Source organism: Eriocheir sinensis, unplaced genomic scaffold (assembly GCF_024679095.1).
Source record: "Eriocheir sinensis breed Jianghai 21 unplaced genomic scaffold, ASM2467909v1 Scaffold476, whole genome shotgun sequence".
In the NCBI taxonomy this organism is placed as follows: domain Eukaryota; kingdom Metazoa; phylum Arthropoda; class Malacostraca; order Decapoda; family Varunidae; genus Eriocheir; species Eriocheir sinensis.
This window is the reverse complement of record NW_026111805.1, coordinates 288912-302500: the sequence shown is the minus strand read 5'-3', so window position 1 is coordinate 302500 and position 13589 is coordinate 288912. Positions and strand designations below refer to the sequence as shown.

At 45.0% G+C, this 13589-nt stretch overlaps 1 protein-coding gene across 1 annotated transcript in view; it reads right to left on the bottom strand.

Moving 5' to 3' along the window:
• LOC126992489 (ankyrin-1-like) overlaps nucleotides 1-13589 on the bottom strand; it is an 80908-nt gene that overhangs the window by 22469 nt on the left and 44850 nt on the right. Inside the window, exon 2 of the mRNA XM_050851247.1 lies at nucleotides 5505-5813. Within this exon, the coding sequence (XP_050707204.1) occupies nucleotides 5505-5813 (309 nt within the window). The remainder of the gene's footprint in view (nucleotides 1-5504; nucleotides 5814-13589) is intronic.

Sequence of the window (13589 nt, the reverse complement as noted above, 5' to 3'; positions counted from 1 at the left end):
GCTTGTTGGAAATCTCTGAGATGTTTGTTTTAGATATATCAGCTGAGGAGCTTCCCTTGAACTTTAGACAAGTGGGTTTTGAAACCGGTTCGTCCCCCACTGATGCCTGCTTCCTCTTGAAAGAGATTACTATGAAGTACTCTAAACACAGGAGGTCAGACCTCGCCACGTTCATTCTTTTAGTAAATCTTTTGATTTCATTCTTGGGATAAAGTTGTTAAGTTCGTCCGTCCCTGTTGATGCGGTGCTGCTGATTATGCACTACTCAAGGAGCCAGCGAGTGAGTGTTGAATGGCAGAGTTCCGTCGGTGATTATTGCTTCATAGAGAAACGTGCGAGACAAGGGGGTGTTCTGTCCCCATTTTCGCCTAACTTTTACATAAACAGTATCGTTAATGAAATATCGCACACTAGTTTTGGTTGCTGCATTGGGGATTATAGATGCAATATTGTAGCCTATGCAGATGATCTAGTTTTACTGACAGAAACAGTTAGACAAATGGAGATTTTATATCATAAACTTGTTACATGTATAGACGAGCACCGCCTTACAAGCAACACAGCCAAAACAAAATGTGTAATATTCAGTAACAGGACGGACGAGCCAACACGTAACGCTGAGCTGAATGGTGATGTGCTGCAGGCGGTAAAGGCTTTCAAGTGTCTTGGACATTATATTTGTTTTAACTTTAGAGATGCTAATGGCATAGATTTTAGACCCACTAATTGTTATGCTTCTTCAGGGAATTTTATGGCATATTCAGGGAATTTTAATACGTTGATAAAGACACATTTATTTATTTTTAAATCATTGTGTTTTCCTGATTACGGACTTCCTATACGAAACTATCACTTCTCCTTTAACCCTAACTCCTTTAATTTTTTTGACACTGCTTTTAGTAAGGCAGTGAACAGACTTCGTGAAGCTCCAGAGTTTGCCAGCAGCCACATCCCGGCGGCTCGGTGTGACCAGCTGCTTCTCAGGCACCACACTGCATTTGTCCGGGCCAGGCACTGGACGAATCTGCCCAGGCCACTTAGCCTCTCGTTAGGCACAGTGTACCGGTTTTTAAGATGACTCTTTTAGGCAGCATGATTTTATGATATGTATAATATTAATAATCTTCATGCAAATTCAGAAATGTTAAGACCTCGTGTTGAATGGGTGCAAGGGCATGCAGCCTGACGCACGCCCTGCATGTTTTAGGGCTGCTGATGGAATGGTTGGATGCCCGTGATTATGACAATTAAAACTGTACAACTTTTTAAGGATTGTCTGTTTTCGTGGATGAGGAAAATTTGTATTCTTGATTATGTAATATATTTATATATCAGAGCTGTGGATATATCCTGTATTATGAAATAACGGCTAATACTTAACTATTACTACTACTACTACTACTACTACTACTACTACTACTACTACTACTACTACTACTACTAATAATACTACTACTACACATATCACTACTACTTGCTTTACTACTACTTCTACCACTACTACTACTACACACACTACTACCACTACTACTACTACTATTACTACTACTACTACTATTACTACTACTGCTATTACTACTATATACTACTACTAGTTTACTACTATTAATACTACTATCAGTTTACTTTGTTCATCATTATTTACTGGTCGTTACCACTGCTACTACTATTGTTACTTTACTAACAACTGCTAACCACTACTATTAACCACTCACTAATAATACCGCTAGTACTATAAACAATCACCATACTACTACTACAAAATAAACAATAATAATAACTGCTGCTCTTGACTTGCTGAGGCACTGCTGCTGCTGCAGATGATGGTGATGATGATGGTGATGATGATGGGAGTGACGGAGTGGTGGTGATGATGATGGTGATGGTATTGATGGTGATCGATGATGGTTGTGGTGGTAATAATAATAATAATAATAATAATAATAATAATAATAATAATAATAATAATAATAATAACAATAATAATAATAATATCAAATAATAATAATGATAATAATAATAATAATAATAATAATAATAATAATAATAATAACAATAATAATAATAATAATAATAATAATAATAATAATAATAATAATAATGATAATAATAATAATAATAATAATAATAATAATAATAATAATAATAATAATAATAATAATAATAATAATAATAATAATAATAATAATAATAATAAATAATAATAATAATAATAATAATAATAATAATAATAATAATAATAATAATAATAATAATAATAATAATAATAATAATAATAATAACAATAATAATAATAATAATAATAATGATACTAATGAACACACAATAATAATAATAATAATCAATATCATTGATACATGACATTAACAATAACAATAACAACAACAGAGCAGAAGCAGGCCAGTAGCAGTAGTAGTATATACAGCAGTGGTACCACACATTTCTAATATTACACATTATTAATTATAATACATTATTATTATTATTATTACATACATAGTAGTAGCAGTAGTAGTAGTAGTAGTAGTAGTAGTAGTAGTAGCTAGTAGTAGTAGTAGTAGTAAAGTAGTAAAAGTAGTAGTAAAGTAGTAGTAGTAGTAGTAGTAGTAGTAGTAGTAGTAGTAGTAGTAAAGTAGTAGTAGTAGTAGTAGTAGTAGTAGTAGTAGTAGCACCACCACCACTGCTATCAGTAGGCTAGTAGCAGTAGTAGTAGTAGTAGTAGTAGTAGTAGTAGTAGTAGTAGTAGTAGTAATAGTAGTAGAAGACAGGGCCCGGAAATTTGCAGATAAAATGCGACAAGGCAACGTTGCGTCTGCAACACGAGCCTTGTCAGAAAATTCCACACGGGGTGTGCTTCCACTCACCAGGGACACGATCAATCAACTCAAGGAAAACATCCTCCACCGAGTGACCTGAAGGGACTGAGACTGGCAGGATGTCACCAACCACCGAATCCAGTTATATACGAAAGGATAAGAGGAGAGATGGTGTGGCAGAAGGCCCCCACAGAATCATGGCAGCCCTCAGGATTGATGCACGGGGATGGCGAAGCTTGCTGAGCAGCGCCAACTTTGGCAATGCAGCTGGTGACCTGCGCAACACCATTGCAGCACTGGCAAGAAAACTCGCCTCCTCCAGCTGCCACTATGTGGACGCCCTGATTGCATGCCGCCTCATTCCCCTGGACAAGAGGCCGGGATGCAGGCCTAGGAGTCGGAGAAGTCTGCGGCGCATCGTAGGCAAATGCATCATGGCTGTCGGCAAAGAAGATGTGAGAATGGCAGCAGGGAACCTCCAAGTTTGTGCGGGGCAGCAGGCAGGAGGAGAAGCAGCAGTCCATGCCATGCGGGAGATATTCGACCACGTGGAGTGCGAAGCAGTGCTTCTTGTTGACGCCAAAAATGCCTTCAACACAATAAATAGAAAGACTATGATACACAACATTAAAACTAAGTGCCCCAGCTTAGCTATGTATGTCGAAAATACCTATACATACCCGACCGACTTATATATAAATAGCCACAGTGGAAAAGTGAAAGTGTTAAAATCATCTGAGGGAACAACAACAGGTGACCCAATAGCCATGGCTATGTACGCCCTGGGCCTATCAGTCCTCCAAAATGAAATCGTTTTCGCAGAAACACGGGTGAAACAGGTGGCTGATGCGGATGACCTCTCAGGTGCTGGTAAAATCTCAGACTTAAAAGGGTGGTGGGACACTGTGAACACCGCCGGCCCTGAGATAGGATACATCTCTAACGCCACCAAGTCTGTTCTTATCGTCAAACCTGAACATTATGACAATGCCGCATAAACTTTTAGAGGAAGTGGCGTCATTGTGACAAAAGACGGACAACGACACTTAGGTGCAGTGATCGGGACAGAGGTATATAAGAAGGAGTACGTGGGAGACAAAGTAGCTGAATGAGTGAAGGAAATAGAAGCCTTGTCTGCCATAGCCAAGACTGAGCCACACGCTGCCTATTCAGCGTACACCCACGGCATCCAACATCGGTGAACGTTCCTGATACTTTCCATCCCCGACATCAGTCCACTCCTCAAACCACTAAATTGCCATAAAATCATTCTCTTGCCAGCGCTGGTAATATCATGCTTTGAGGGAGGAAGAGAGGATATACTTAGCACTTCCCCAAGACTGGGTGGGATGGGATCACCAGCCCTGAAAGCTGGCAGATAAAGGGAGGTGACTCATCAGCCTTACCAGGTCACTCATCCAACAGGATCTGTCAACTCCGGGGAGGCAGAGACGAGATGAACAAACAGAAGCCAGAGATATTAAAAAAGAAAAATCTCAGAAGAAGGGCAACAGGCCCCAAAAGGCAAGCTGGATTAATCTTACACCCGCCTGTCCCACAAATGGTGAAAAATACACAGCACAGGAGGCAGGCGCCTCTAACTGTGCTGTCAACACCAATCAGAGCAAAGACTGGCCTCAGCAAACAACAATTTGTCAAACTTGCTCTGAGATATGGCCTGGCGATTGAGGACTGCAGTCTCTGTATATGTGGATCTCAAATGATGTCACACTGTGACATGTAAAAGAGGAAGCAATCTGTATTCATTTACGATGAGTAGGGGATCTGACAGCCAACGTGCTTGGGAGGTATATAGAAACTGATCACTACCGAGCCAGCACTGCTTCCCTGGACGGCGAACACCTTTGGTACAGGACAGCCAATACCTCTGGGAGGCACAGGTTAGTCAAGTGCCCACTTAGTTCTGGGTGCGCGGACAGCAGGCGTTCATCAAATCATTGACCGATGGCTGCCTGTGCCGTGGCTTCCTGCAAGCCGCCTACAGGGACGAGCAGGAAGACAAGGCATACAGTGAAGGAATCCAACATGTGGATCAGGGGCACCTTCACCCCTCATTCACACACATCCAGCAGGATGGGTTGGGAGCCCAATGCTTACCACACGCCTCATGGAGACAATCTCTCCTGAAAAAATGACAGCCAAGGAGCACGTTGTCCGCCTGGATGAGGTGTCACTTCCTCATTCTCCCTACTCAGGTCCGGCCATCCTATGTCTCAGGGCTGGAACACTCTATTTGAAAGCCACCACCATCTCAATATGGACTATAGAAGCCACAGTGGTGGAGAGTGACATTAGAGATTGGGTCAGGAGTGACAGTAGGGAAGGAAGGGATCTAGACAATAGATGGGTGATTTGAATGTCAGGTGCTAATGGTATTGATATGGTTGGATGCCACAGTCATTAACCCGAACAGTGGGGCTAATGACCTCCAAGCTATGGGAGCCCTCCATGAATTTAATAACCTGGGAAAATAAAGCATGGGTGGAGGTATCATTTATGTTGTAATAGTAATGTAGTAGTAAGTAGTAGCTAAATAATAGTAGTAGTAGCAGTAGTACTAGTAGTAATAGTAAAAATAGTAGTAGTAGTAGTAGTAGTAGTAGTAGTAGTAGTAGTAGTAGTAGTAGCACCACCACCGCTATCAGGACTGTGTTCGCCCCAACTCACCTCTCCACACTGGTGCTTGGTCAGCACCGCCAGCACCTCCTCGTGCCCTGCCCGCCGTGCCAGGTCAGCGGGGGTCATGCCGTCGGGGGTCAGCACGTGGGGGCTCACGCCCAGGTGCAGCAGCTCGCTGACCATAGCCAGGGACAGCCCGCGCTGCGCCGCGTGGTGGAGGGGCGTCAGGCCGGCCGCGTCCATCTCGTGGCCGTCATAGTGCTCGGGGATGACGGCCTGCAGCTGTGCCGCCTTGCCCTCCGCCATGAAGGACACAATGTAGCGGTGACCGTCTTCATCCCAGTCTCGCCGGATCCTCTGCGGTGGCGAGCACGTGGAGACGGTGACACTAGTGACGCCATTACTACAGCCCGTCCGCGAAATGCGTGTCAATGCTCTCTGCCTGAGAGAAAATTCTTTTCCTCCTCAATTTTCTCCTCTCCCGTAAAACAAACAAAAATATCAAGTAGCCTGTATAAATCTACATTGGTGTGAGGGAAATATACAATAGCAGCAAACACCCCAACAATCTGATGGCGGATTACAGGCTGTTTTAATGCAAAGATTTTGAGAGTCTACGTGTCGCCGCCGCTCCCGCTGCTCGCTGATTGGCTCCTGCGTTATGACGTCACGCCGGGGGGCGTGGCCAACTCACATCCGTATACCATTATTTTTTTGTCTCTCTCAAGAATATATTTTTGTATTGTGTGTGTCTGCTTTATTGTTCTCATATGCCTCTATATAATAGTGTGCGTACCTGGCTTCAGCCTAAAAAATGAATGAACAACACTTATCTGTATTTATAAACCCTTGCCCTGTTGTTCCCAGCAAACAATAGGCTAGGTTAAAGCCTGGTACCCATACTATTATATAGAGGCATAAGAAAACAAAAAATCAGACATACACAATGCAAAAATGTACTCCCAAGGAAGGCGATAAATAATGGTATACGAATGTGAGTTGGCCTCCCCGGCGTGACGTCATAACGCAGGAGCCAATCAAGCTAAATTCTCAAAATCTTTGCATTACAACAGGCTGTAGCAACAACACTAATGGTTGTGATGGTGATGACATGATGACGGTCATGTTATAATGGTGATGACATGATGACGGTCATGTTATAATGGTGATGACATGATGACGGTCATGTTATAATGGTGATGACATGATGATTGTTATGTTATAATGGTGATGACATGATGACGGTCATGTTATAATGGTGATGACATGATGATGGTTATGTTATAATGGTGATGACATGATGACGGTCATGTTATAATGGTGATGACATGATGACGGTCATGTTATAATGGTGATGACATGATGATGGTTATGTTATAATGGTGATGGCATGATGACGGTCATGGTATAATGGTGATGACATGATGACGGTCATGTTATAATGGTGATGACATGATGATGGTTATGTTATAATGGTGATGACATGATGATGATTATGTTATAATGGTGATGACATGATGATGGTTATGTTATAATGGTGATGACATGATGACGGTCATGTTATAATGGTGATGACATGATAACGGTCATGTTATAATGGTGATGACATGATGACGGTCATGTTATAATGGTGATGACATGATGATGGTTATGTTATAATGGTGATGACATGATGACGGTCATGTTATAATGGTGATGACATGATATCGGTCATGTTATAATGTTGATGACATGATGACGGTCATGTTATAATGGTGATGACATGATGACGGTCATGTTATAATGATGATGACATGATGATGGTTATGTTATAATGGTGATGACATGATGACGGTCATGTTATAATGGTGATGACATGATGATGGTTATGTTATAATGGTGATGACATGCTGACGGTTATGTTATAATGTGATGACATGATGACGGTTATGTTATAATGGTGATGACATGATGATGGTTATGTTATAATGGTGATGACATGATGATGGTTATGTTATAATGGTGATGACATGATAACGGTTATGTTATAATGGTGATGACATGATGATGGTTATGTTATAATGGTGATGACATGATGATGGTTATGTTATAATGGTGATGACATGATGATGGTCATGTTATAATGGTGATGACATGATGACGGTTATGATATAATGGTGATGACATGATGATGGCTATGTTATAATGGTGATGACATGATGATGGTTATGTTATAGTGGTGATGACATGATGATGGTTATGTTATAGTGGTGATGACATGATGACTGTTATGTTATAATGGTGATGACATGATGATGGTTATGTTATAATGGTGATGACATGATGATGGTTATGTTATAATGGTGATGACATGATGATGGTCATGTTATAATGGTGATGACATGATGATGGTTATGTTATAATATCGCCTTTGTGGTAACCCTTGAACTATTTGAATACTTCTATCAGATCTCCCCGCACTCTTAGTCTTTCTAGTGAATGTGAGTTTAGATGTTTCAGCCTATTTTAATATGGGAGGTTCCTCAGTCCCTGAATCATCTTGGTCATCCTCCTCTGAACTGATTCTAGCAAGTTGATGTCCATTCTGTAGTGTGGGCACCAAAACTGGACAGCATAATCTAAGTGTGGCCTAACTAACGCTAAATAGAGTCTGAGGATGACCTCTGCACTCCTGTTGGCTACCTTCCTGTTAATAAAGCCTAATACCCTGTTAGGGCAGTGGAGGGGGAGGGGAAAGAAGGGGAGGGGGTCTAGGGGTGAGGAAGGAAGAGGAGGGGGTATGTAGGGGGTGGGAAGGAGGGGGTGGGGGGATGATATGGTGGGATGAGAAGAGGGGTGGAAGGGGTTTGGAAGGAAGAGGAGGGGGTGTGGAGGGGCAGGAGAAAAAATGGGGAAAGGAGTGAAGGGGAATGAAGAAGGAAGGGGAAAGGGTATTGAGGGAGTGGGGAAGGAAGGGGAAGGGGAATGGAGAGGGAGGAAAAATAGTAAGTGTGGGTTGAGGGAGTGGGGTAGGAAGGGAGGAGTATAGAGTGGGGTGGACAGGAGGGGTAAGGTGGGATGGTGTGGTAGGAAATGAAGGGAAAAGGGATGGAGGGGCAAGGGAAGGAAGAGAGGGGAGGAGGAGGGGTGTGGAATGAAGGGGAGGGAGAATGGATGGGGTGGGAAGGAAAAGGACGGGTAATGGAAGGGCTCGGGAAGGAAGAGGGGGGATGGAGAGGGTTGGGGAGGAAGGGGAAGGGGGACTGAAGGGGTGGAAAGAATGGGGAGCGGGGATCGAGCGGGTGGGTAGGAATGGGTGCGGGGTAGAGGCGTGGGGAAGGACTGGGAGGGAGGATAAAGAGGGTGGGGAAGAAGTGCAAGAGGGTGGATGGGATGGTGAAGGAAAGGGAGAGGGGATGGAGGAGGTGGGGAAGGAAGGGGAGTTGGGATGGTGTGGGTTAGGAAGGAAGGGGAGTGGGGATGGAGGGAGTGGGGTAGGAAGGGGGAATGGAGGATTGAAAAAAGGAAGGTTAGAGGGAGAAGGAGGCGGTGGGGTAGGAAGTGCAGAGAAGGAAGGGGTGGGAAAGGAAGGTTAGCAGGGATGGAGGTAATATTGAAGTAAGAGGAGGGGGGTGGAGGTGGCCGGGAAGGAAGGGTAGAGGGGAGAGAGGGGTGTCAAGGACGGGGAGTTGTTGATTGATGGGATGGGGTGGATAGGGTTGGGGGATGGATTGATGGGTAAGTAACGGGAGGAAGGGATGGAGGGGATGGGAAAGTGGAGGGAAAATGTAGGGGATGGTAAGGGAAGGAGAAGGGGGATGTAGGAGGTGGCGAAAGAAGTGGAGGGGGGAGGGAGTGGGGGGGAAATAATGGGATGTGTAATGGAAGGAGTGGGAAGGACGACGAGGAGGGATCGACGTGGTGGGGAGAATTTTGTGGGGGATGGAGGGGTAGGGAAGGAAGGGGAGGGGCAGGAAGGGGTTAGAAAATGAAGGTGAAGGGAGATGAGTGGTTGAGGAAGAAAAAAAAGGGAGATGGAAGGGATCGGGTATGAAGGGGAGGATTAGAAGGAGGGAAAGAAAAGGAGTGGGTGGAGGGGGGTGGACGGAAAAGGAGGGGGATCGAGGGTGGTTGGGAAGAAAGGGGAGGGTAGATGGAGGGAGTGGAGAAGGAAGGGGAGGGGGTATGGAGGGGTGGGGAAAAATGGAAGGGAATGTAAGAGGTTTTAATTACGGGGAGTTGTTGATCATGGGGATGGGGAGATGGGTAAAGAAGGAGAGGAAGGGATGGAGGGGTAGGGAAGTGGAGGAGGATGGAGAGGAGGGTAAAGAAAGGGAGGGGGATCGAAGGTGTGGGAAGGAAGGGGAGGGGGGATGGAGGGGATTGAGAAGGAGGAGTAAGAGAGATGGAGGGGTGAGGATGGAAGGGGAGGGGGGATGGAGGGGATGGGGAAGGAAGGGGAGGGGGGATCGAGGGGAGGGAACCAAAGCTGAGGAGAGATGGAGGGGTGAAGATGGAATGGGAAGGGGTACGGAGGGGATGGGGAAGGAAGGGGAGGGGGTATGGAGGGAAGGGATAAGAAGTTGAGGAGAGATGGAGGGGTGAAGATGGAAGGGGAAGGGGTACGGAGGGGATGGGGAAGTAAGGGGAGGGGGTATGGAGGGAAGGGATAGGAAGTTGAGGAGAGATGGAGTGGGTTGGGAAGGAAGGGTAGGGGTGATGGAGGGGGTCTGGAAAGAAGAGGATGGGAGATGGAGGGGGTTGGGAAGGAAGGGGCGTGGGAATGAAGGATGTGTGGAGTCTGGGTGAAGAATGGGAGCTGGTGGAATGTGAGGTTAGTCTTATAAATGTAAAAAGATAGTTATGTGGGATTTTTCTTCTTTTTGTAATTATATTTCGTTTTTTTATCTCCTTTTTTAGTGTCCTTTTTTCTTCTTCTCCAATCTATCATATATATATTTCAATAACCTTTCTTCTCTCTCTCTCTCTCTCTCTCTCTCTCTCTCTCTCTCTCTCTCTCTCTCTCTCTCTCTCTCTCTCTCTCTCTCTCTCTCTCTCTCTCTCTCTCTCTCTCTCTCTCTCTCTCTCTCTCTCTCTCTCTCTCTCTCTCTCTCTCTCTCTCTCTCTCTCTCTCTCTCTCTCTCTCTCTCTCTCTCTCTCTCTCTTTTTCTCTCTATCTCTGACATCTTTACTGTGGTACTTATGATCTCTTTTTTTTTTTTTTTTTGACTTTCAATTTTTTTATTTGCTTTTTTTGAGCTAAATTTTGTTCCTCATTTTCCTCCTTCACCTCCTCCTTCTCTTCTGTATATTCCTGACGCTCACGCTCCTCATGTGACAAACGCAGCTACTGGTCCTGCCCCACCTATTGATACTTCTCTTGATCCTGCTCCTTCCCTTCCTCCTTTTCTTTCTCCTCCACCAAGTGACTGTCAGGCAGATCACGGCTCTGGAGCAGGCAACCTCGTAATGAGCCAATAGGTTTTCTGTTGCTTGTCTTTCCATGTTTCCTCCTCCTCCTCCTCCTCCTCCTCTTCGTCCTCCTCCTTCTTCTCCTCTTCCTCTGCCTCCTCCTCTTCCTTTTCCTCCACCTCCTCCTCTTTCTTTTCTTCCTCTTCTTAGTTTGTTTAGGGGAGATATAATGACATCTTTATTTCTTTTCCGAGAGAAGTGTAATGACTGTGGAAACAGCGATCAGGAACAAAGCTTGGATTCATAAGACTCTGAGGATTATCATTCTTTCAAAAGCTTTATAAGAACGAGAATGCAAAACTATAGTACGGTAGTTTGAAGGATTTGAGCGGTCAATCTTCTTACGCACACGTTGCATGTAGGTGTACTTCCAGTCTAAGTCAATATACACCAAGTCAAGTCATTCGCAGGTTTGTGGGAGGAGACACGGCTGAGGCGTGGTTTATGCGTGACGCTGCTTGGAGCCAAACTAGAGAATGTTGAAACAGGGATTTAGAGAAAACGAAGAAAGGCGGACTAATTTAAATCAATCACTTCAATATGCCCTCCCACACACCCCGCACCGCCGTTTGTAGGCATTGGAATTACAGTCACGCAATAGCACAATAGAAAATATATTTTTTCGTCAGTGGCTTGCCTGAACGCGCTGTGAAAGAAGGCCAGAATGCACATCCAGAGTGCATATACGGCCCCAACTTTAGTCACCTCTGAACAGGCGGGTATTTTTTTTTTTAGCTTCAAGTGACTTCGTCAGACTGCTCCGCCCCAAAACCGCCTCCTGCGCGTACCGGTCGCAGTTTTGAAGCAGAGTGACTTGACTTGGTATATATAGACTTAGCTTCCAGTAGGACAGAGAGATGCATGTTGAGAAGCAGAGACGAAAGAGTTTGACCAGGCGGGGAGTCAGCACGGTAGCACAGACCTCAAGGGTAATAGACCTTCAATCATGTCCATAAGTCTTCTGAGGATGGAGCCCCAAGAGAGAATAGAAAACATTATTCCTTAAAAATAAAGAGCAGGCATAATGGAGCCAGAGGAGGGATCAGTGGGATCAATATGCCCTGAGGCGTTCAGAGTGGAATTTCAAGATAAAGTTCAGCTTTGGAGACAGATGTGACAGCTGTAGGTTCACCGAAATTAGACAGAGGTGGGGAAGATATAAAGGTTAAAATAGTGAGACATACGTTGTGTTAGAATTGGAGTAGGAGAGAGGATTCACATTTTTTAGTAAAAAAGGAGTGTTGGGTAAGTCGGAGAACAGATATGGAGCGATTCCGAGCAGGAATAAAGAGAACTTGATTAGCAAAAGCTTCTGAGCTGAACCCTCTCTGACTGAAGCAGGGCTGTTCAGCGCGAGGAGCAGGCAGAGGGCGTGAAATAGGAGGCGCCATCCTGCTTGGTTCATGCAGCCCCCCAGGAGCTCATCTTTGTCCTCTTTCCGAGTGACTCTAGAGTCCGGTAGATAGATGGTCTTCAGGACAGCATGTGGGTAGTCTTGGGCCACTCGGCGATGGCTGAAAAACTGCCAGCTTGTTTGTCAAGGCGGCGGGACGCGAAGCTGCGTCTTCCTGAACGCCGCGCCAGCACGCTGACCACTCAGCCACCGCCTCCCCAGTGAGTCTGGAGTGTTGGGCATCTTCAAGGCCGGAGGTATACGTGCTCAGCTAAATGCTCTAGAATCTCTAGATCATGAAGGAGAGCTAAATTGTTGGCTAGTTCACCAGGCCGGTCAGTGAAAGACGATGAAAGTCAGAGCTGGTGGCGAGCAGTGACGCTTCCCAAGCTGGAGATTAATAGAAGGGAGAGTGAGTCAAGCTGTGCTCGCTCCACTTTGGAATTCAAGTGGTCAATGTTCTTTACCTAGTTGGCAGTCATGTGAGAGATGAACACCACAGACGTATTTAGTAACAGAATGACAGTTACTTAAGAGCCAGAGCAAGTTATGTTGCGTACATAGATGCACATAAACGTACACAGACACCCAGCTTCGGGTTGAAGGTGAGGAAAGAGAAGTAGGAGGGAACAGAGTAGAGATTACCATCAGTAGTAGCGTCAGAAACCTGTGTTTCGGTTAAAGAGGAGGAGACGTGGTGTTCCACAGAATGGAAAGTAACAGAAGCACAGCAAATGTTGCACAAGTTGAGGAAGAGAATGTTGGGGGAGCTATCAAAACGCCTGCTGTGCTTGTTCCAATCAGAAGTGGATTCCATCCTGTGGACATTTCCGATCCTCTTTCGCCTGGGCGGGTGGTGCCCCACTTTCCATGATACTTTTTCCTAATTTTGTGGACATTGTGTTTGTGTCGCGTGTATGGAGGCGCGCCACATTTCCTGTGGCGCATTTCCTACACGTCACCTCTCCCGCAGCTTTAGCAGTTATCACAGTAGTGACATATTTCCTACGGAGATGCATCATGTCTTCTACACATAAAAATCTACTTTGTCACAATTCCTGCAGGGTTGCGTCACATTCCCTACACCACGAAAGGCAGCGAGCTCGAGTCAAGTCGTACCAGAGTCAAGTCTACGTAGGGAGTAATGCCTCTTCTGTCTCTTCTTATTCTATTCTCCTCTCCATTCGTGGGGCGAGGAAGGACAGCGCTAACCTTTCTCCCAGATAAGGAGTGATGGTGTTTCGGGGGCCTTGTATTCCGCCGTGGTTATCCTGGCCAGGTGTGGCATC